General features: G+C 41.7%; 1 protein-coding gene and 1 long non-coding RNA gene across 4 annotated transcripts; one reads left to right on the top strand and one right to left on the bottom strand.

Annotated features, from left to right (window-relative positions):
* The first annotated feature begins 9,466 nt into the window (after positions 1-9,466).
* On the top strand, positions 9,467-22,538 carry SLC26A3 (solute carrier family 26 member 3). Of its 3 annotated transcripts, XM_033056866.1 has the most exons (20): positions 9,467-9,597; positions 10,380-10,519; positions 10,602-10,712; positions 10,804-10,961; positions 11,710-11,874; positions 12,566-12,718; positions 13,482-13,564; positions 14,371-14,518; positions 14,648-14,761; positions 14,866-14,943; positions 15,365-15,460; positions 16,368-16,474; positions 16,734-16,803; positions 16,880-16,972; positions 18,362-18,457; positions 19,024-19,254; positions 20,531-20,585; positions 21,070-21,215; positions 21,879-21,944; positions 22,515-22,538. In XM_033056866.1, exons 1-20 carry the CDS (start codon positions 9,467-9,469, stop codon positions 22,536-22,538), a joined length of 2,265 nt encoding a protein of 754 aa, XP_032912757.1. The 3 variants fall into 3 exon arrangements, with proteins under 3 accessions (XP_032912757.1, XP_032912756.1, XP_032912755.1); XM_033056865.2 differs by lacking the exon at positions 22,515-22,538 and having other exon boundaries at positions 21,879-22,125; XM_033056864.1 differs by lacking the exons at positions 21,879-21,944; positions 22,515-22,538 and having other exon boundaries at positions 21,070-21,633.
* On the bottom strand, positions 12,175-14,417 carry LOC116994904. Its single transcript, XR_004417614.1, has 3 exons — positions 14,145-14,417; positions 13,302-13,391; positions 12,175-12,825 (listed from the first exon to the last, which is right to left on the bottom strand). It is a non-coding gene; the product is annotated as an uncharacterized LOC116994904 (long non-coding RNA).
* Positions 22,539-23,182: the final 644 nt, after the last annotated feature.

Here is a 23,182-nt window from a genome sequence, read left to right as displayed (position 1 = left end):
TTTTTTTCTTCCCTGCATCTCTCAGTTGTCGTACTTGTAAATCTCCTCAAAATAGCGCTGTTAATAAGGAGTGCTACAGCTGGGTTTATATTATATTTAACCACTTTCCTACTTCTGCCTTCTCCTGAGTAGACAGCATGCCAGGTCAGGCCACCTGCTGATCTGCATAAAGATTTCACCCTCTTCCTGTGTCAATCTGCAAACAAGTAGATAGGAAGAATACTCAGGAGTGTGTGAATACAACAGAGGGTATTGTGGGGCTTTTCAATAGCATGAGAGAGATCTCATTTGTAGATTGAGAATAAGAGGGACAAACAGAAATATATTTAACTTCTTACAGCTCAGGTCTTGAATTTTACCCTTCATTTGTCCCACTTGGTTTTATCATAAAAATATTTTAAATATATATTTAAGATTTTGTTTACTGCTTAATGTATTTTAATATGGTTTTAAAGAGTGTGGTACCTGTATGACATAGGGAAGCAAACTTTAAAGAAGTGAAAGTTTACTAGCACTAATCTGGAAATTAATCTAAACTACTCATCTTCAGTATGTGGTCTTTGAACCTAATGTTTTGCTTCTAAGGATCTTTGTGACATGAGTAAGAAAAACAGACTTCTCTATGATAGACTTCAATGTATGCTTGAAAGATCTATATGGAAATGTTTATGACTCCACAAATGGAAGAAGTAAAATATATTAACAGTAAATTGAAAAATAACAAGAATTTTGAAGAATGTCAGTGGCAAATCATGGCAGTGTAGGAACTGGGATTCTCTCTCTTAACAGTTACCAAACTATTCAGGAAAGTGAGGCTCCTTAAATAATCTGAAACCATTCTGATGTAAGATCAAAAGACAAAATACTCTGTATGCTGCGGCAATTTGTTTTGCACAATTCCAGGAGAAGAGCAGGCTGTTAATAAAAGTAAGTTCAGTTTAAAATTCCCAAATCCAATCATGATTTCAAAGGGGCTATGCACACCTGGATAGCTCTGAAACCAACACCTGGTGATGAAGTGGAGGACTGTAGACCCCAGACCTGTGGAGCTATGGAGCCTGCAGGTAGGTGCATCCCTTTGCTAGATGAACACAGCAATGTTGCTTCATGAGCAAAACCCCAGATAATTTCATTTTGCACATTCTTGCAAAACAAGCTGACACTGATAGGAATGCAGGAACTGATAAGAGACCTGGTGAAATATTGGGAAAGACATTTTTCCATGTTGCTGTTACCTGAGGGAAACTCCAGGCATAATTCAGACCGTTTAAGGAACGGCACAGTCTAAAGTATCTGGAGATAATGGAGTATTTTATTGCAGTAGTATCTGCAAAGGTGCATCACACAGGGAGACAAATATAAATGATTACAAGGAGATGTCTCTGACAGTGTTTGAATATATTCTAATGTTCCACCAGCTACCTAGAAATATATTATTTGTTTAGGTTATTTTTAGCAGTTTATTTTAAGGTTATTTTGAAATGGATAAGCAAGTAAAAGTGTGCTCAGCTGGACTTCAGGAATGGAACTGAGACCAGTGGCCAGGGCTCACCTGTGAAATATGGTGCTAACACCCATTCATGGAGGTTTCTTGTCATATTCTGCCAGGAAGAATTTTGGCCATTTATAATTACTTTGGTTTTACTTTTGCTTTCACAACAGTTTGAGTTTGTTCCTATTTAACAGAAATATTTTGGGATTAATTGAAATTCAGGTGACTGCTGTTGTGGTCTTCAAGGATCATTATCTTGACCCTGGCTTCCCAGAGATGGGATATGCCTAGAGGAGGAATATACAGACGCTGTGTGCAAGCCTGAGGTGGACTCGATACCTTGCAATGCTTCTCCTTTGGCCTTGTGGAACATAAGATATTTTAACATTCTCACATGGCTGAAAACTCCTTGCTTGCAAACAAGCAGGTGTCCCTGTGACCAGCAGACAGGACATCAGAGGGGAGAGGCAAGGCTGAACCTCCCATTCCAGCACAGCACAAAACGAGGCAATCCACGTCTCTGCTTTATTTCAGATATCTGAACACTCATTACAGTCTGTGTTAAATGTAACTCCATGCTGGTGTAGCAGTCCCTGTACCAGTATCTGTAGCAGTATCTGCCTGCAGATTCCCTGACTCACCCACCACCAGCTCTGTGACTGTGCTTCCTCCCATCCCTGTGATTCCCAGCCTGGTCGAGTCTCAATGTATTGCTACATCCAGTAACTGTGAAAGTAGAGTCAAATACTGAATTGACAAGTCTAATTGGTTGATTGTGAGAGATCGCTTAATTAATCTTCTTCATGATATTAAAAGAGACAGCTTTAAATGAAAACAAATTACTTACATCTTAAGCAAAACACAGAAAGCTCATAAGAGGGAAAATAACACTGGATTTAAATATGATACTTTTTATTGAAGAATCAAACACTCTTTTTAATGTTGGCAGAGAAGGATGTCAAAACTTTCCTTGTTCTGAAAAGCAATGTGCAGGACTTTGTTTGCACTCTTCATTATGATGTAATGGAATCCTATAAACACCCAATACTGAGGCCATGATTGCTGGCTTTTAGGGCACAATAACTGTAAAGTCCATAAAAAAGAAAATAAAATTACAGAAGTGTAATAAAAAATGCGAATTAAAAGTGAGAGGTATGTGAATGTGGCACCAATCTTAATTAGAAATGTCCTGTTCCACTCTACCATATGCTGCAGTTACAGCACTGGGTGCTCCTGATTATAGTGTGCTCTGTACAAAGGAGTGATAACTTTCAATGACTCACATTCTAGCAGTGTGTCTGCTCTTCCTGAGGCACTAAGCAAAATCCCAACACTCTTTTTCTGCAGGTGTCAATAAACCAGAGCAATCAAGAATTGTCGTTGTTAATGGAACTGATCTGTTCCCACCCTACCTCACTGCCCTTTCCTTTCTTATGCTGTTTGCCTGATAATTGCATCTTGGCTAAACTTATTCATCCTCATCCTAGTTTTAGGTGTCACCACTGAATTTGACACAGTAAGGTGACTGATTTGATTTGGGCTTCAGGGTGCTAGTAAAACAAACTTTCTGCAAAAAAAACCTAAGGTACTAGAGACTGTAAGAAGAGGAAAGTAAAATCACATTATTCTTCCTTCTGGCATTGGTGTCCTGAGTCTGTGAGTACAAGGCACACCTCTCCTTTCCATTAAGGCCTCTCAGGGCCAAGCATTTTTCCATTTCTTTCTTGGATGTCCCCAGTAGGGGTTTCAAATCTTCCTAAGGATGCCATTCAGAGGCTGAGTCCCTGTCTTTCCTCCAAAAGAGGAGAGAACTGGCACCGACAAGAGGTGCATGCCCAAACTGCCTGCTGCACTTACCACTGAGCAAAATACATTTATGTGCTACACTGCCCAAGTAGAACAGAGCATCATTTTTTTTAACAGTTGGAAGAGCTCGAGTTTGGGGTGTTTTGCACCTCTAGCACCACAGCAGGTGGTATTGTGAGCAAAATTTGCTTTAAGGTGTTTGGGCAGAGCCTAGCCAGAAGACAGGATGTTGCCAGAAAGCTACACAGGAGAACAGAAGCTTTATACAGCATGTGGTGAAGGAAAACATTGGGAAACACTAGAAATCTGTATGGGTTGGTGCTGTCATCCACGTTCTCAGCCAGCTAATCTCCCAGTATCGTTACTGGTGTTTATTTAACACTGAAGAAATACGTGAAGCTCTTCACAAGACAAATTCTGTATCTCCAGCAGAACAGTTTTCTTCTTTCTCTATGAAAAATAGCTTCTTTGTGTTATTACTTTATGTAGTAAGTCACTGAATTTGTTCCTGCTTTATCTCCCTCCAGTCACTTGTTCTTCCCTCTCCATTCTGGTCAGGGTGAGAGGCAGCACAGGTAAAGCCCTTCAGAGCTCAGCTCACCAAGGGGCTTTCAAGAGCTGTGGGTGGTTTTCAGCTCCCATGAAAACAAAGGGAAGCTGAGAGTGCTTGAGGCTTGGCAAAGGATCAGGCTGTGACTGATTTACATCTCTGAACTCTCTGTGTTTATGGGACTGCCTAAGAGAGAGAACAATCAGGAATTTTCATTTCCTTCTTAGTAACAGTACTGCTGCTAACAGAAAAGTCGAAGTATTTATTCCCTTTGTCACTCCACATACCACCTTATTGCTTCAGTGAATTAGTGGAAATGGTCCAAGAGTAAAGCACTTACAGGTGGATGTGATGAAGCCAAGGACAAGACCCTCCTGACTTCTTCAGAGCCAAGGGACCATCCTGCACTTAAACCTCGTCTTTAAAAAGCTGTTCTCTGGCTTATGTTGAGGATTCTTGTGATGTATCCTGAACACAAATAATTCAAAATTTTAAAGCACTTCTATGATCACACCACGTGAGAACGGAAACCAAAAGCTGTTAAACTGTTTTATGGTCTTTATGGGGTTTTTTATCATTTATGGTTCTACAGCTTTTTAAATGTTTGTTATTTTAATGGTAATAAGTAATAAAAAAATCCCCAGTGTCTGTTTCACAAACTGCAGTTAATCCCTTAAGCCAACAGCAGGTACCAAAACAGGGTCTTGCTGATGCAGAGAAACAGTTCAGGAAGTGACCTGGGATCTCTACTGGCTAGATGAGCTTACAGTCTTGGTTAGAAGTGTAGCTGTAACTTTCAGAAGAACCTCAGGTCTCTAACAATTCTCAGGGGGCTAAAGTACAAGAAATAAGTCCTGCTGAATGGTCTACTAAAGATCTCACCTTGTGAGATTGGATATTGGGGTCCTGCTCACTTCATAATTTCTTGGACTAATAATTGACTGAGATGGTGGCAAGCCACCTGAGGACAGAATCCCAGGCCCCTCCTGCCTCTTCTAGACCCATGTATGTGACTGATCGTGCAGAGCACAAAAGGTGCCCATCCTCATGTTGTGACCTTTCATCAGATGTGGAGAACTTTCTTCAGGGGCAGAGTCTTCAAATCCCCAGAAGTTAAGTCAAGCTCTGACTTCCAAAGAAGAGGAGTATCCTAAGGCGCCTGGCAAAACATGGTCTTCCTGATAGTGTGGGAATCAACAGCTGAAGCATTGCAAGGTGTCCCAATGTGACCCAAGCAAAGGGTTGTAAGGAAGGATTCCATCAATGCTGCACTGTCCTCAGTACCTCAGCTCTGAAGGCTCACTGCTGTCATGAACACAAGCACCTGGAACTGAAGTTGCAACCTGAGACCTCAAAATGCTATTTCATGTATCTCTTTAGGTGGTTTTATGTATCTCAGGGAAATGTTTGTCAAAGGTTCACTTTGGCCTAGGAGGGTGATCCCCCCTGGTTGCTCTATGGGCAGGGAGGGCAGCAGGACCCTGCAGTTCGTCCAACCCACCCATGCCACAGCATGTGGCCAGACACATGGTCTGTGCCTTTCCCCTGTCTGTCATGGAGCTGTCAGCTCCCCCAAGTCACAGCTGCCCTTTGGAAATCCCTGCAAAACTTTGGCAAAAATCTGAGAATCCAGAACTTGCTTCTGGAAAGACAATGTAGGGACTACTAAGGATGATTTGGAGGAAGGTCCAGTGAGGCAAACTTTGCTCAGAGCTGGCGTGCCCAGCAGCCCATCTCCCTCATCAATGACTTGGGCTTCTTCAGAAATGAAGGGTATCATAGCTGAGCTCTGTCCAACACTCCCCACTTCAGTCAGCAACAGCACAGGATTGTCCTTCTTATTCATCTCTATTTTCCCATATGATCTCTGCAGACCAATCAGAAACAGTTCACCAAAGTTAAGCAATATCACAGAGAACTTTAAGAAATTACTCCTTATCACCCCTCCTGAGGATAAGCTCAATGGTCAAGGCCACAGTTAAATCTTCCTTTTCTTGTAAAAGTTAACTGAAGTTAGTTATTAAAGTACTGGCAGTATTTAGGGAGGTTCTGAAGTGAAGAAGAGCACAAGATACCTGCACTGCCTGTGAAAATTTCAGGATTATCCAAAAAATCCTGGTGTAGTTTCTTCTGAAGAGCTTCCTGGAAGATACACCAGGTACAACTTTAAATTGTCATTTTAGGTATGCGATATATGAAGTAATGCATATAAATTAAATGCTTATAGTCATGTGGGTTGGGGTTTTTTTGTAAAATACAAAAGTTTTCTTTGTGGAATTTCTTTGTATTTTTCAATTGTTTATATTTCAGAGAAGTTCAATTTGTGAGTGTGTATACATATATTTAAAAGTGAGATAGATCATATTAATATTTAATTATTCAATTAAAATTGCATATTTTTGTGTACTTCTTAGTCAATGTTTAGGATAAATCAATCAATAAAGGGAAAAAATATCCCTTTGTTAATCCTCTCAACAAAATGGCACACATGAAAATATGCATTTCCAAGATTTCACAGAGCTGAGGGATTAGCAGTGGAGTTGAAGATTTTTACATATAATAAATGGCAATGCTGTTAATTGCTAACCATGAGAACAGGATCAGAGGCTATATGGATTTAAACTGAACCAGAATGTTGTCTCTGGAATTTCATTTCTGATCTAGTCTTGGTCAAGAATGACTGGAAGTTGTAACAGCTAATAGTTATGCAGTGTGAACTTGTTCTGTGCTGGTGTTCCTTGTGTGTGGGTGGGCACATGAAGTTATCAGAAGAATTGGTCTTGTTCCCCATGGAGCCCAAGGTACTCTAGAGAGGCACTGTGGGTTACTGGAGTACAGACTTCTCTTTTAGGGAATTCTGGAGGATGTTGGCCTTCACCATGCTTCTACTTTTCACAATATCCTCCTTGTCTTTAAAACATCTAAAATAAGTAATGTCTCTGACTGATAAAAACCCTGCCTGTACTGAGGGCATCCCATCTTTTTAAAGATATATGGGAAGAAAATGAGAATGAGCAAGAGGAAGGCAATACTGGCTGCAGTCCTGCTATCTGACAGCTGCTGACAGAGCCTTGGAAGAGGGAGCAAGATAGCAGAAGCTTGCTTAGCAGCAGTGCTCATCTACCTGCAGCATGTGGTCCTGTTTACCTGCCAGGGAACAGGCTGAAGGCACCTTCCACTGCACTGCAGGGGCTTGGGCTGGCTTGGTTAAACCTCACTGAAGCACAGCACTGTGGAGTTTAGTGCAGACTTCAGCTTGACAAGGCTCCTGGTCCCCCTGCAGCTCTAAGCCATCAGCTCACAAAGGAGTCTGTACATTGGGGGTCCATTCAGGAGGTAAAAATCACATGCAAAACACACCTTCAGTAAGACCAGCAAAAAACCAAAGAATGTTTAGAGAGTTGTAAAGAAACCATTGTATGCTGCCTGAGATTGGGGCAGTACATTTGGCCTGAAGAAAGAAGAATGGCTGGGCAAGGGGTAGGAAGGACAACTGAAGTACTCTCAAAAGCTGCAGCAGCTGCAGCACTGGAGAAAATCTGAAATGAAAGAGGCACTCATACAGTTCTTTTATTTTTATGGCTTACAAACTTTTCAAAAGGTACAAATAGTACATCTTGTGCCCTATATTGTAATGGACAAAACTATTACACAGGACTTTCAGCAATTTCTTTCTGACATGAAGTCTAAAAGGCAGACACACAGACTAGGAAACCGAAATTTAAAAACCTAAGTAATCACAATTTATCAGGGAATAAACTGAACTAACTAATGTTTTCATTGAAATGTTGTCAGCCTCAGATTTGGAGCTCTGATCCCAGCAGAGAGAGGGACATTAGTGTAAAATTACAGATCAGAGTATGATTTTAACTGGCTTTGGATCGGTGTTTTGAATGAGCTTGGACTTTCAGCATTTGCCTGCTAGAATAATTGCCTGCCAGTTCTTGGAAAATATTACAAATCTAATTTTTTATGTTAAACAGAGAGTAAAAATGTTTAGCCCACTATCAAAGCAGTGAATCCTTTGAGCAAGAATAGTATGCCAACAAAATATCTAAGAGGTTCGATGACATTGTTTGGACATCTACACATGTCTAAGAATTTCTACAGAGCGAACAACAAGGAAATGAAAATGAAATCACCTAAAATAGGTCAATAATAGGCTCTGAGATTAGAAAAGTTTCAAGATAGGATTCACATTTTAATGCCAAAATTGTCATAGATTAAAAGCTTTTCATCTGTTTATAACTTGCAAACAGCTTTGTGCCACATTAAAATCTGTGCTTTGATATCTCCAAATGTTGAGTACTCATAGGTCTGAATTAGAAATGTATTAGGGTATTTCAACAACAGTCAGATGACAGACATGAGTGAAGAACTGGTGCTGGTCAGGCATCTGTCAAGAGACCACCACCCAGCAGCAAGGCTTCATGGAGCATTTTCATTAAGGGAGAGAAAATAAGTAAAATACCTCTACTATCAGTGTTCCAAAAGGCTACTTGCTTCCTACAGTGCATCTTCATCTCTGAGTCAAAACAAAGCAGAGCAGGATCGAACACATTAGTTCCAGTTGGAAGGATCTTTAATGATCGTCTAGTCCAACTGTTGCCACAAAGACCAAGTTCCACAACTTCTGTGTGGGACTAGTACTACATTGAATATTTAATGGTGGCTTCAACTGAGAGAAATATTTTTAGATAGTGCAGGTTTTAGATTAATTTAATGTGGGAAGAATGTGCGGCATAATGAGAAACGTAACAACACAGTGAGCAGCACAGTGATGGCATCAATCAGTTGCTGCAAAATACCCAGTGGTGTTGACTGAAGTGAATGATGAGCAGATTCATTCTCCTGTGTAATGTGGGCTCCAGGGGTCATTTCTGGAGTGACCCAGGACAGTTTCTCTTCAGGACAAACATGCAAATGTGGGTTGGGACAAGGCATAAGGCAGCCTTCAGGTAGACATTACAACAACTACTCATGAACATGAAGCAGAAGAGAAGCAGTCCAGAAAATCTGTAGAAATAAATCTTACAAATATCATTCTTTTTTACTACTAAGCCTAATCTCCGTGTCACACAAATCCAACCCAATACATTCAGCCTTGTCTGTGAATCCAAGAGAGGATGGCTGAGCCCTACCTGAACTCTGCTTTTCCCCTCATGTGTGGGTTACAGCGAGCTCCCAGCCCTCCCAGCAGTGCCACAAAGAGAAACTGCTGGGATCTACTTGTTTGTTCTTTAGAAAATTAATCTCCTTTGAGGGAGGAAGTTTTTGATTGTACATGGCTGAGTGAGAGATAAATTAACTCAAAAACCATCTTGTCTGCTTTTTGGCTGCATCTTTAGAAAGAAATACTTCATGCTCCAGTGAAACACTGCTCTGCAGTGGGAGGAGGAGAAGGGCAGGAGATCGCCTTGGCAAAGTGAAGTGGGTGCTCAACCATCCCTCTTTTGATCTTCAAAGGTGGTAACGCTCAGTTTGGAGCTCACTCAGCTATGGCTACCCGTCCCACAGTACATAAAGGGCTAACCCTGTTCTTCATTTCAGGTTTTTAAGTGCCTGGGGCACAGAGGAGCATACACAAGGAACCATCCTATCCCGGCATTTCAGGAGAAATGGTTGAACCTGTGGGCAACCATTATGTTATAGCCAGACCTGTATACTCAGAGAATGCATTCCATGAAGAGCATGAGAAATTGCACAGATACCATAAAACCTTTTGGGATCACCTGAAACTCTATTTTAGGTAAGGAGATTTATTATTTTTTTTTAAATAGATCTAGGAGACAGTCCTGACTGCTCTTGGACAGCATGAACTCCATCTTGACAGTGTCCATCTCCCATACCAATATAGCAAGTGAAAGTTCATTAACTAAATTCAATGTCAGATTTTTCTAATGGATTTTGACAACTGTTACTCTTAGAAGTCTTCCTACAGCTGTATCTAAGGTAGCTTCTCTTTTCTGGGCTGTTGGCAGCACAGACTCTAGGAAGACCTTTCTGCACTGTTTCAGTACTTAAAGGGGTCTTATAAGAATGACATACTCAGGCTTTTTACCATGGCCTGTTGCAGCAGGACAAGGGATGATGGTTTTAAATGAAAAGAGAGTAGATTTGGACTGGATATCAGAAAGATTTTTTTTATGAAGAGGGTGGTGGGGTATTGGCACAGATTGCCCTGTCCCTGGAAACGTTCAAGGTCGGGTTGGGCGGGGCTCTCAGAAACCTGACCCAGGGGGTGGCCTGCCTGCTTACTGGGGTGGGGGGTTTGATTAGATGGCCACAGAGGTTCCTTTCCAACCCAAGCCATTTCCCATGAGAATTTAGGTTGGAAAGGACCTCTGAAGGCCACTGGATATGCCTTGAAGCACAGATGGCATTGCAGCTTGATCAGGGCTGTGTCTGGGTGAGATTTTGACTTCTGGCAGCCAGAACCTGAATCCTTCCCCTTTCCTTGCCTTTCTGAAACAGGCTGTGATTCAGCTGAACTGTTCACTGACAAAATTTTGTCTCCTTGTGCCTTTGCAGCTGCTCCTCACAAAGGGTCAAAAAAATTGCTTTGGGTTTGTTTCCAGTTGTTACGTGGCTGCCAGCGTACCGCTTCAGGGAGTGGATCCTGAGTGACATCGTCTCTGGCATCAACACAGGACTTGTGGCTGTGCTGCAAGGTACCTTTGGGAAATGTGTGTCCTGACACAGCCTGCTTCAGCCAACACACACATCACCTTCCCTGTGCCTCTATCTTTACAGGTCTGGCCTTTGCTTTGCTGGTGAATGTTCCCCCCAGTTATGGACTCTATTCAGCGTTCTTCCCTGTCCTGGTCTATTTTATCTTTGGCACATCGAGACATATCTCAGTGGGTAAGTTCAGGCACAACACTTACCCTCCTCACTGATGAAGAGGTACATGCTGCCTCTTCAGATCTTATAACAAGTGCCTTGTGCTCCTTAGGTCCCTTCCCCGTCCTGAGCCTCATGGTGGGAGGAGTTGTCACCAGGCTGGTCCCCGATAACAGCACTGGAAATAGCAATTCCACAAATACCTCAGCAATAGATAATGAGAGAGTGATGGTGGCTGCATCTGTAACCTTCCTTTCTGGGGTTATTCAGGTTGGTAAATGAATGTGTGTGTGCACCTATGTGAATAGATGGAGGGTGGCCTGACCTTCCTCTCTGTTTTCTGCTATTGTAGTCACCAAAGTAACCCTCTTCCACTTTCCATGTAACTGACCCTGGCTCACTGGTTAGGAGACATCTGTTCCCTCCAGTGGCCAGGCACTCACAAGTGCTGTGAAATCCTTCGGTTTGCACAGGCCTGAGCCCACAGCTCACATCCCACAAAGCTGCAACCTGCACCTACAGTAAACAATCTGCTGGATAGGAAAAAAGTAGCTGTGAAAGTAATGTGAATGACGCAGATGCACCAAGGGGAGTAAAAACTCTGCCTTGTAATAGTAAAATATTTGGATTTGGTTTTTTTTAAAGCCCATTTATCCCTACTCCTTAATAAAGAATTCCTACAGTTCCTTCCTTCCTAACATACTTCCTAATGAATTTGTTGCTTCGTGAAACATTTGTACCATGTGAAAATACAGGAAATGAAAACCCTGGAAATAAGGATGTATATTTTAGCTATAAAATAAAAATAATGGGTTTTAACTGCTGTTGTAATTATTTTTACTAGTATTATGCCCTCTGTTGCTAAATGTCAACTTTTGTTGCAAGTCTGGTGACAGTACATTCCTTAATGTCTGGATGAATGGGATCTTTGCTTTCATTAAATATGAGTGTCTTTCTTTCAAAGATTGCTTAAAACCAGAAATTAATCCCATTGACATATGCTCATTTTGTGTTTCAGTTGCTTCTGGGAATTTTCCAGTTTGGATTCATCGTTATTTATCTATCACAATCATTAATCAGTGGTTTCACGACTGCTGCAGCTGTCCATGTTTTGGTGTCTCAACTGAAATTCATGTTTCAGCTACCTGTCCCTGGATTTAATAAACCCTTTGGCATCATCTATGTAAGTGCTAGGTGTTCATTATTTGTTGGTGCTATTGATGTATCTGTGATGTATTTCTGACTGTGTATCACAAGGCAGTAATAAAAACTCAGCATGAAAACTGCAAAGCAGGAGGAAAAACGAGAGAAAAATAAGAGATATGTTAATGGCATTTGACCAATCTTTAAATTTATTACCAAGCACTAAGTTACATCCCATTGGGGTAATTAGATAATATTTAGTATTTTGTGTTGGCATATTTCAATTAAGCATTCAACTCTGCCTTAAGGATTTAATTATTCATTTTTACTGGACTGATATTATACATACTTAATTTGTATATGACTGTGTAAGGGCTGTTGGATGAGAAAGGAGAGAGAAGAAGGACAGGAAGGAGGGAGTGGAGAAAGGTGTGTGCCCAGCAATGCCAGTGTGAGCAATGGACATGCCTGTTGTTTCAACCCTCCTTCAGGGGCAAATCTGGAGGAGAGGGTGACAAGTTAGTGGAAAGGGTCTCTTGCACATGGTTCCATCATTTGGCAGATGCACACACATTGATGGGGGCTTGCAGTCCACATCATGCCATAGGGAATAAATCCCAAACAGAACAATCCTTAGAGCTGTTCAGATACAGGTTCTTCTGGGAGGGATAGTGCTACTGTGCCAGGGCATGACTGTTTCTGAAGCACCACGTTTCTTCCTGATTCTGCAGACTCTGGAGAGCGTTTTCAGCCAGATCACAAATACAAACATTGCTGACCTTGTCACATCACTGATTGTCTTGCTTATCGTGTTTGTGGTAAAAGAAATAAACGATCGATACAAGGAAAAGTTACCAACTCCTATCCCGATCGAACTCCTTGTGGTGAGTCACTTCCTTTGATTTTGCGATTGCTCCATGTTACAACAGGAGAAGCAGAGATTAACTCTTTCTTCTCCTGTTATCCATTAAATGATGTGTCATCATTTTACCTATAAAGAAAAATTTACAGCATTCAGGAGCTGTTGTGAGATGTTTTACTTCCACATAGCTGTTTTTAACTGAACATATCGGAGGTGTTATAAACTATGAATTTATTTCCTTGGACAGAATTGGCTCTGATACCAGCCAGATGCAGTCTCACAGCTGAGGCCCCTCTGCACCACACCTGCAAGCAGCCACTGAAGTCCTGGACATCTGTGGCCACACTCAAAATTATTTTGCCCTCCAGCAGCAGAAATTTTTGTCCACTCTGAGCAGCAGAGGGGTGGAGGAAGCCTCACAGGGGCAGCAAGCCCCTAAAATCCTGGATGATGTTGTATAGACTCAAGCAGCACTTGTTTTCCCCCAGAGTCATTAGAGCACCTAGCTGGAATACACCTGGTTTACTGTGTGTAAACACTGGTTTACTCTGTTGTTAATAAGATGTTCTGTTACAATCCATGTAATTTATGATGTAAACTCATACCTGTAAGGTCATTTAGGAATGATGTCTGAGCAGCAAAGGGTTGTGAAAACTTGGGGCATAATCCTGCCACTAGTGATGAGGCTGGATGGTCTGTAAGAGAAGGAAAGTAATGGTGTTTAATAGATTCTTCACACTCTTGCTTTAATGTGCCTAATAGAGGTGTGGTTTATTATCTTTCAGACAGTCTTAGCAGCACTGATTTCCTATTTTGTCAACTTTGAAGAAAAATTCAAAGTAGCTGTTGTTGGAAAACTAGAGGAAGGGTAAGTGACTTACAATTCACCAGTGAAGCAAAACGTTCTCTTTAGTTCAACAGTGTTAAACGAGTTCAGCTATGTTTCTGATTAAAATTATCTGCTTCATCTTCTTTCAGTATGTAAACAAACATTTTTCTCTCAACAATATGACATACTTTCAGTACACAAAAGTTGCACACTAGAGCACATCTTCTACTCATCAAAGAGTACACTGAGACATGAAATAATTTTGTCCTTCACTTTCTGAGATGGCTGGTGAGCAGGAGGTTGATGTTTGTCATTTTTATTGAACCACTCACTCCTGAACTGCTCTGTTTCCCTCACAGTACATGCATGGTTCAGCAGCCACCACCAGCCCTGGGAAGCCACCAGGACCCTGCACAATTCTCCTACCTGGTCCCATGACCAGCCACCAGCATCTCCTCAGACTCAACATCTGCCCATCCAGGACTATATCCACATAAGGATTATTTCTCCACATATAGAATATATATCTATATATAGACTTCATCTGGCTATGCCAGAATTTTAGCATAAAGAATTAGGAGGTACATGTTAAGTTAAAAAGAGGGAGGAAGACATTTACTAGGACAGCTGAGTGAGTCTGGTGTGGTCTCTGTAGTCCCAGGGGTGTTAGTAGGTGAAGTCTGCAGAGGAACAGCTATTTGTGCTCAAGAGTCTCCTTTCCTCAGATTTCAGTTCACTGTGAAAAAAAGAAGGTGGGGGGGAAAAGGTCCAGAGAGGAATTCCCTCTAGGATCTGCAAAAGACCTTTTGGCATCTCCTTCATGAATAGAGTTTCTTGTCTTTCAGGTTTCATGCACCTGTTGCACCTGATGCAGGCATCCTCCAGAAGTGCATTGGTGATGGCTTTTCCATCGCAATCGTTGGGTTTGCAGTAGCCTTCTCCGTGGCCAAAGTGTATTCCATCAAACATGACTACCCAATAGATGGCAACCAGGTAGGCAAATAACACAGAGATCAATATACTGCATTTATCAAAGGGAAATAAGACATTTTAGGAAAGCTTTGCCTTGTGAATAACTCACAAACCAGCTCTTAAGAACGATCTCTTTTATTTTTATTTCAGGATCTAATTGCTTTTGGGCTGGGTAATATAGTTGGTGGATCATTCAAGGGATTTGCCTCCAGCACTGCTCTGTCAAGATCAGGTGTGCAGGAGAGCACAGGAGGCAAAACACAGGTATAGAAGACATGATGGCATTTAATGAAAGACAGCTCTTTTTTTCTGAGCTAACCATAATGCCTGTGGGCACTTATTCATTGTGGAATTGCTCTCTCATGCAGATTGCTGGCATTATCTCATCTATCATTGTTTTGATTGTGATCTTGGCCATTGGGTTTCTCCTGGCACCGTTACAGAAGGTATTCACTGGTTTTATCTAATGCTTCTTCCTGCTTCCCAAAGACAGAGCTGCTCTATGAGCACACTGTGAGTGTTCACAGACTTCAATGGGAGCCAAATAGGGTTTGAAAACTTGGTTCTTCCCACATGATGCTAGAGAGGACCATTGCATCTGGTCCCTCAAAGGGAACACAAGTATCCAAACACCAAAAACCACAGCACCAACTGTCAGGTGCCAAAACTAAGTGGGATTTACAGCCTCAAGTGAGACACCTGCACTGCACCATAGCTGAGGGTGTTCCAGCAGCAGTGTACACTGGGAGCAGCTCCCTGGCCTTTCAGCTGCACTTTGGCCCGATTTGTATGATCTTTTAATTCCTAATATTCTACATTTTCTTTGCTTGCTTAAACATGGAACATGTGTTTTGGTCTTTTTAACAGTCAGTCCTTGCATCTTTGGCCCTTGGCAATTTGAAAGGAATGCTCATGCAGTTCAGGGAAGTACGCATCCTCTGGAGAAAGGACAAGTATGACTGTGTAAGTTGAGTTTCACAAGCATGAGAAGCTAAGTGCTCTAAAAAAAGTAATCTATCATATAAATTTTCTTTTTTTTTAAATCCCTGTTTTACTTCACTAAACAGAAAGTACAATAGTTGCACACCTTTTTTACTGGTATACCCCTTGCTTATGTTTTCCATTTTGTCCCATTTATTTTGAGTCAATTCTCACTCTTAACTTAATTTTCATCCATTTCATCAAAATCTATTAAAATAGTGCATTATATAAAGTCAGATAGAGAAGACAGTTACAGAAAATGCCTAAATAACAGAAAATATGCAAACATCTACTGCATTGACTAAGTATTCAGGGACACTTTCTCATAATCACACAATATGTTATATGGAAGATACACAACAAGAAACAAATGAAAACTGGGACTTGAAGGATTTGCTCCAACTAGTAAAGCTGGTGGCAGGACTCATTACCTCTCAGAAAATTTAGGCTCACAAATGGTTCCAGGCCTCAGTTTTCCCAGTTGTCAAACAGTTATTTGCCCCATGAAAATGCTTTGAGCTCTGTGACTAAAAGTTATTCAGTATTATCAGTTGTGTACACTCATAGCACCTATATTTGCACATCTACAACTATCAGCTTTACCAGATTTCTGATTTACTTCTCATCCTGCATTTCTGCTGGATTTTCATTGAGCATTTAGTGAACCATCTATCCCATTTTCAGCCTTTATTGTCTAGAAATTGTTGTCCCTAGAAACACTCCCTGGTGCTGGTTGGTGACTCTGGCGCAGTTTTACAAGAAAAAAAACCTCACCAAAAGCAGATGGAGATCCTGAACCAGATCTGAGATCTATTCCTGCTCCCACCCTGAGCTCATGATGCAGGTTCTTGACATGCTTATAATGTTGCCATGCACCGTCTCGTTACAGGTTATATGGGTGGTGACTTTCATAGCTGCAGTCCTTCTTGGCCTGGACATTGGACTAGCAACAGCTGTGGCATTCCAGCTGCTGACAGTGGTGATCCGCTCCCAGTTGTGAGTTCTTGTTGAATGCAATGATATCCCGGGGCCTCCTGTTATAAATTATCTCTCTCTGTACAGAGAAGAGCAACAGCCCTGTCTGTGCCTTGGTCTGTCCAGCAACCGTGCATGGAAAAACAATTTACAGGCATAAACCTTTGGATGTTGGGCTTGCTTCAGTTTGCCACCCCAGCTAAGATGGTTTCATTTGATCCTTCCCATCCCCCAAGTTTCAATGGGGAACAACAATAATTGTGTGTATGTTTGTTCACAGTCCAAGCTGCACTGTTTTGGCCAATGTTGGGAGAAGCAACATCTACAGAAACAGGAAGGATTACACTGATGTAAGAAATGTCTCATTTCTTTTATCACCTGCTGCACTTGTGCTTCTATAGCAAACACTTTTGCTTCTTTTTACAGATCTATGAGCCAGAGGGAGTTAAGATTTTCAAATGCTCCTCTCCAATCTTCTTTGCTAATGTTGAATTCTTCAGAGAGAAGCTCATCACTGCTGTAAGTGTCTGGGGCTGTTCTGAACATACAAATTGTGTAACACAATAAGGTGGATATAGTTTCCCAATAATTACTATATACACAGTCATTCCACAGTTCAAGGGTGAATTTTCACTATACTGTTGCTACTACTGTAATATAATACGTATGCACATACCTCTGAAAAAGAGAACAAGCTGACTTATGCTGAACTCACACCATAGCAATGTTTATACCATATTTAACAATACATATTTTAAGGAGTGCAAAAATAGATAATATAAAGGGACATTTATTTTATTTATTCTATTTATTTAATTTATTTTATCTATTTTATTTATTTTATTTCTTGTATTATTTACACACAATAAATTCTAGTCTATTGCTCTTGCCCCAAGAACGTAACCACAATAGTCCAAAGAATGCCAAATGGAATCATTCTATCAAAGATGTCTTAACACCTTTCATAACAAACTGGTGAATGCAGCCAGCCAGTCTTTCCATAACCAGCACAGAGATCCAGGACCCCTGAGCCCCCACTGTGTGAATGTGGCCCACCATCCCCAGCCTGAGCAGAGCTTGCACCATGACCTCCCCTTGCTGCTGCTCTCAGTGGGGAGCTGATAAGCAGTAACTCCCCTGAGCACTGGGAATGAGCAGCTCATACTTCACATGAGGGACTGAAATTGGCAGAGGAATGAGGGAATCTGACACATTTGGTTCTCTATGTGCTTGGCTTTCACCTCGGAAGAGCTTGAAGTATTTTTCTGTGAGTGCAGATGTTCACACCACTCTTTCTCTACAAATATAGATACTTCTAACCTTCCTCCTTTATGGACTAGATGGATGAGGCAGAAGACTTGCAGGAATTTAGTATTTTAACCTATTTTTATTATTAGCCTAATTTACCTGCCATCTAATTTTGTTAAGACCAGCTCAGGGGTTCAAGAGACATATGCAGCCAACATGGTAAAATCTGGCTTTCTTCTTCAGGAAAAAGAGTGGGTGAACGACCCACATCGCAGTCAGGCAGCACAAAGCAGATACAAACCCTGAGCTCTCTGATCTTGGTCACCTGGGTGACAACCTCATAATGCAGATGAGTAGGACATGCCAGCACAGTGCCAGCCTACTGGAGTTACTGGGCTGTGCTAAGCAATGTCACTGCTATAATGCTGTCCATGCTGGTGTCCTAAGCAGTGCAGATAGTCCTGCCTCATTTGTAGCCATTCCCACAGACACCTTTCCAACCTAGAAAGAGCCCTTGTGTGAATTTGTGAAAAGTGTAGACAACATCAAGTTCAAACAATGGTCATCATGACTGTTATGAACCGTATGAGATGCTTTGTCCTTCCCCTGGTGTCACAGAGGTGTTTCTTTGTTTAATTATTCAAAGTGCTCTTTTTGCAGGTTGGCTTCAACCCTCTGAGAGTCCTGAGGAAACGCAATAAAGCTCTGAGGAAGATTAGGAAGATGCTGAAGAAAGGAGAGCTGCAAGTGACACCGGTATGTGAGGCAACCCCCTGGGGGTTAGGGGGAGTTAAGCCACCAAGCTCCCTGGTTTTACATGGCAGAGAAGGGCCTCATAGCCTCCCTATTTAATTAGATACACTGTTCCCCAGGTTGCCACTTCATGACATAAACACATTTAAAACCCAAGATTTTAAATGGCTCTCACAGTTAGAGACCCACAGATTTACCATGGGCAGAGCTTGTACATGTCCACTGGAGCTTTGTTTGGCAACAAATAGCAAGATCAGATCCCACAGAGGTGAATATCTTTCTGCATTAATGGTAGGATAAAACTAGTTTTCTCCCAGCTCAAATCCTGCATGCCTTTTGTTGACTTGTTTCAAAATTACTGAATTAAAATGTATCTGACAACTGGCTTCAGGAAACAATAAAAAACCCTCATTAAGTGATTATAATAACTTTCCAGGTGGGTCCTGCTCTGTCTCATGGGAAGATCAGATGTACATTGCCCTTACCCTTCCCTTGTGTAAGAAGTACCACTACCCTGGCTGGGTATTAAAGAAGAGAACTAATTATGATATTTTTCTGTGTCAACACAGAAAGGCTTGATTTGCACGACTAGCCCTACTTATGAGTCAGATGAAGAGTTAGACAACAACAGGATAGAGGAGCTGGACCAGCCCACCATCATGACAGACTTGCCCATTCAGATTAACTGGGCCAACCTCCCCCCAGGCATCACTGTGCCCCAGGTCAACCTCCACAGCATCATTCTGGATTTCTCATCAGTGTCCTTCCTCGATTTTTCTGCCATGACGGTCCTCCGAAAGGTAATCACAATTCACAGGACAGTGATCATATGAAAGAAAAACTTACAAATGCAGTTACACTTGAGGGATACACATGAGAGAAGGGATGGTGCCCAGAGGGACCTGGGCAGGAGTGAGGACATCTGAGCCTCATGAAGTTCAACAAGGCCAAGAAGGCTATGAGGAGATATCCATATGGCCTCTCAACACTTAAAGGGAGCCTATATAAAAGCATGAAGAGGGACTCTTACAGGGGTATACAGTGACAGGACAAGAGACAATAGCTTTAAAATGAAAGAGGGCAGGTCCAGATTAGAAGAAATCTTTTGCTATGAGGTTGGTGAAATACTGGAGCAGATTGCTCAGAGAAGCTGATGCTCCATCCCTGAAACTCTTCAATGGCAAGTTGGATGATGCTCTGAGTAACTTGCTCCAGTGTAAAAGTGTCCCTGTCCAGGGCAGGAGTTTGGAACAAGATGATCTTTTAGGTTCCTTCCAACCAAAACCACTCTATGGTTCTATTCTGTGTTTGTAGTCTGCTTCTTAAAGGCATTTCTACATGGATGGGAAGGTCAGTGGAAAACTTTGAGTTTATGTGAATTTGAATGTACATTTTCTATAAAAATATTTAGGAATTGGTTTAAATAATATATATAAATTGTCTTGGAATTAAAGTGTTGGCTGCATTACCCTTTCTTCACCTGGTAAAATTTTGGGAAGCTCTACAGAGATGTAGATATGAAATATGGCTTTAAATACCTAGCTGGAGTTGGAATATTGAAGTTCCATTTCTGCTCCTGCTTTTGCTTCCCCAGGTGACCTTGGACAAAGCAAAAGGCACAACATTTTCAACAGTAGCAGCTACAGTTAACAGACACCAAGGGTGTGTAAATCTATTTTCATAGGAACTAAAATCCCACCGTGACAGAGGGAACTGTAGTTCTGCTCAAGTTCCCAGTTATAAAAATCTGCCCATGAAGATTGTGAAGTAATTATTTTGTTTCATCATCTATCTGTAGATACAACAAAGCCATACAACTTAGGAAAGATCACCTAATTCTCTGTGAGATAAACGTTTTCAATACTGCCTCTTTTCAAAAGGCTTGGCCACCCCTGTCTGCAGCCACATGAAGAGATTGTCCTGCCTCTATGTGCAACAGAATTTGAGTCTAGAGCCACTTACCATCATAGATCTTAAATATCATAGAGTGGTTGGTATATATGCTGTAGCTAATCACTGTAATGGTAATCAGCATGCCCAGCAGAATCTAAATGGTGCCTCCTTCTGGTTTAACAGATTTTGAAAGAATTTGTCCGACTCGACATTGACATTTACATTACTGGGGCATATGGTGAGTACTTTTCTTTGCACTGGCATCACCACAGATGCCTTATCCCACTGCCTCCCCTGCTGATCACCGAGTATGGCTGTGGAGGATCACCCAGTTTTACCTTCCAGTCTTGGATAGCAAAGAGCTATCCAAGTGGAGGTGTTGTCCCTCCCATGCTGTCCCCAAAATGTGTGATGGTTCCTTTTACCTATTGCCACTGCTGTGCTGTACAGCTCTGGGCTTCAGGAACCACTGTCATACACCCTGGGCTAGGCATTAAATAAGAAAAGGGGCTCAAATTCCTTTCTGCCTGGCATAGAGCAGAGAACTACTGATGGGCATTTATGTTCCATCCTCTTGATATCTGTAAAGTCATCAGCTCTAATTAATAAAACAGTTAATTATACCAGCAACTCCTGTGTTCACTCAGTGGGCATGCTCAGGATAATTTCTTCCATTTTAAGGCCTGCAAGTCACTTTGTGCTTTGATTTTGTTCCCTCACAGAGGGTCTCCTGGACAAACTGGAGAGAAGTGCATTTTTTGATGAAGAGATTAAGCCATCCATGTTTTTCCTCACCATTCATGATGCGGTTTTACACATTTTGCTGAAGAAGGACATAGCCAGCTCCCCCAAATTAAAGCTTGCTGAGGTAATACTACAGTCTTCATCTTTCATTGCTTTAGTGCCTTTCCAGTATTGCCAGGCACTCAGCAGTGCCCTGCACAGCCATAGCTGTGTGTGCTACACTATCTCTATTTTCAAAAAGATAGTCATTAAAAATCCTCTGGTGTCCAAACAAATTCAAGAGCAAGAGTGGCTCCACCAGCAGTCCTCTGTGTTCACCCATCCAGCAGAGACTGCTCAATTTGCTGCAGTGGCTCTTGAAAGGCAGACTTTATGCTGCTTGCATTTAGGCTTTCCAGCCTGGTCTGTCTTCAGAAGGAGTGCTAAAGTGTGGATAAATTAGTACTGCCAGATTTGGTGATGGCCTATCTAGGAGTGTTCTTAAACCAAGAGCAAGAAAGGATCCTGGATACAATAAATGTATTTAAATGTACCAGACCCAGAATGCTGCTATTGTGCAAACTGTCTAATCCCACTTTGCTGAACTGGTTCAGATCTTCTGCACTGACCCAGAGATGTGGTGGGGATCATAAAAACCTGACAGGTTGGAGCCTCCTTTCTTCTATGTCAACTTCCCAGGCATGTTCCAGAGATTTAAAAATCAAAACCTTCTAAAATGTGAAAAAGAAGAAAAAGAAGAAGAAAAGCAATCCGTTTCCTAACCCACAACTTCTTGTGCTCATTGCAGGAGAAGGGCAGAAGCAGTGACTGTGTCGACATCCCCAGGAACGGACTGCGCAGCCGGGAGTGCACAGTAAGGCTCTGGCCATGCCCTCCAGCTGTAGAAAATGCAGACCAAAAAGCTGCTCATGGGAATGGCTAGGTCAGATAACAAAAGCCTCTTCATACCTGAGCCCTTGTGTCAGCCCAGGCAGAAAGCCACCAGACAGTTTCTTGATGGGATTTGATTCACAGCCAAGCCTACGGTGTGCATGGAGCAGAGGGAAGGCAGGCAAAGGCTGCCTCACCAGCTGCCTCACCAGCTGTCTCACCTGGCCTCCTTGCCTGTCCACCACAGCTCTTCCATGATAAAGTCACTGGTAGAATGCCCCCGTGGCAGAGAAGTCAACATTAGTCCAGTTTATCCAAATCTCTCAGGCAGAAGGGGAATCTGGAGGCAGAGATGAGGAAGGGACACATGCAGCCTTTCATCACAGACTTAGAGAGAAGGGCAGTATCCAGCACAGGGCAATCCTCTAAGGAGGAAATGCCAAACCCAAATGCTTTAGGGGATCAAATGCTTACATATGATTTATCAGATGACACCTACCCTGGCTATTCCTTACAGAATGCAGAATTTTTTTTTTTTTTTTATTCCCCACAGATTCCAACAGAAACAAGATTTTAGACTTAACTTCCTAAGGATAATATCCTCCAGCAACACAGTGTCACAGAAGATGAATGTGGATGCTGTGATGAGCATGAAGGCAGAAGGATACTTTTAAATACCTTAAAAAGGGTTTACTACACATGGTTATGTTCCAGGTTTTGGAATGGGCTTGTTAGTCTTTATGTGTCTCTGTACATATAAATGTATTTATGTATATATATGGAGGCTAAAATCACACAGATTTTCTTATTTCATGCCACAGTTTATAGACAACCTGTACAGTTACTTGAGAATCTATAAATATTTGAAATATTGTAATGGATACCACAGAATAATAGGGCTGATATTTTATCTTCAGCATGTATATAACTTGTATAAAGTTTTATTGATGGTTTGTAAGATATTTAGTAGACTAAGTTAAACTTGCTCTCAGCTTACTACCACAGGCATAAGCACAGTGTACATAGCAACTAAGATACCTAATTATGAAGATTGTTCAGGAAAGACACAGGATTTTCAGATCAAAACATGATTTTTATTGGGCTTGTGTAAAACGCACAAGGGAGGATACATTTATAGTGAGTCATTGTATATACATTTGTAGTGAACCACTATGGTTTCAGTGTCTGCATGGCTGCATTTGTCCATGCACCACCAGGGTA

Source organism: Catharus ustulatus, chromosome 4, assembly GCF_009819885.2.
Source record: "Catharus ustulatus isolate bCatUst1 chromosome 4, bCatUst1.pri.v2, whole genome shotgun sequence".
Lineage (NCBI taxonomy): Eukaryota > Metazoa > Chordata > Aves > Passeriformes > Turdidae > Catharus > Catharus ustulatus.
This window is presented reverse-complemented; position numbering and strand designations above follow the sequence as displayed.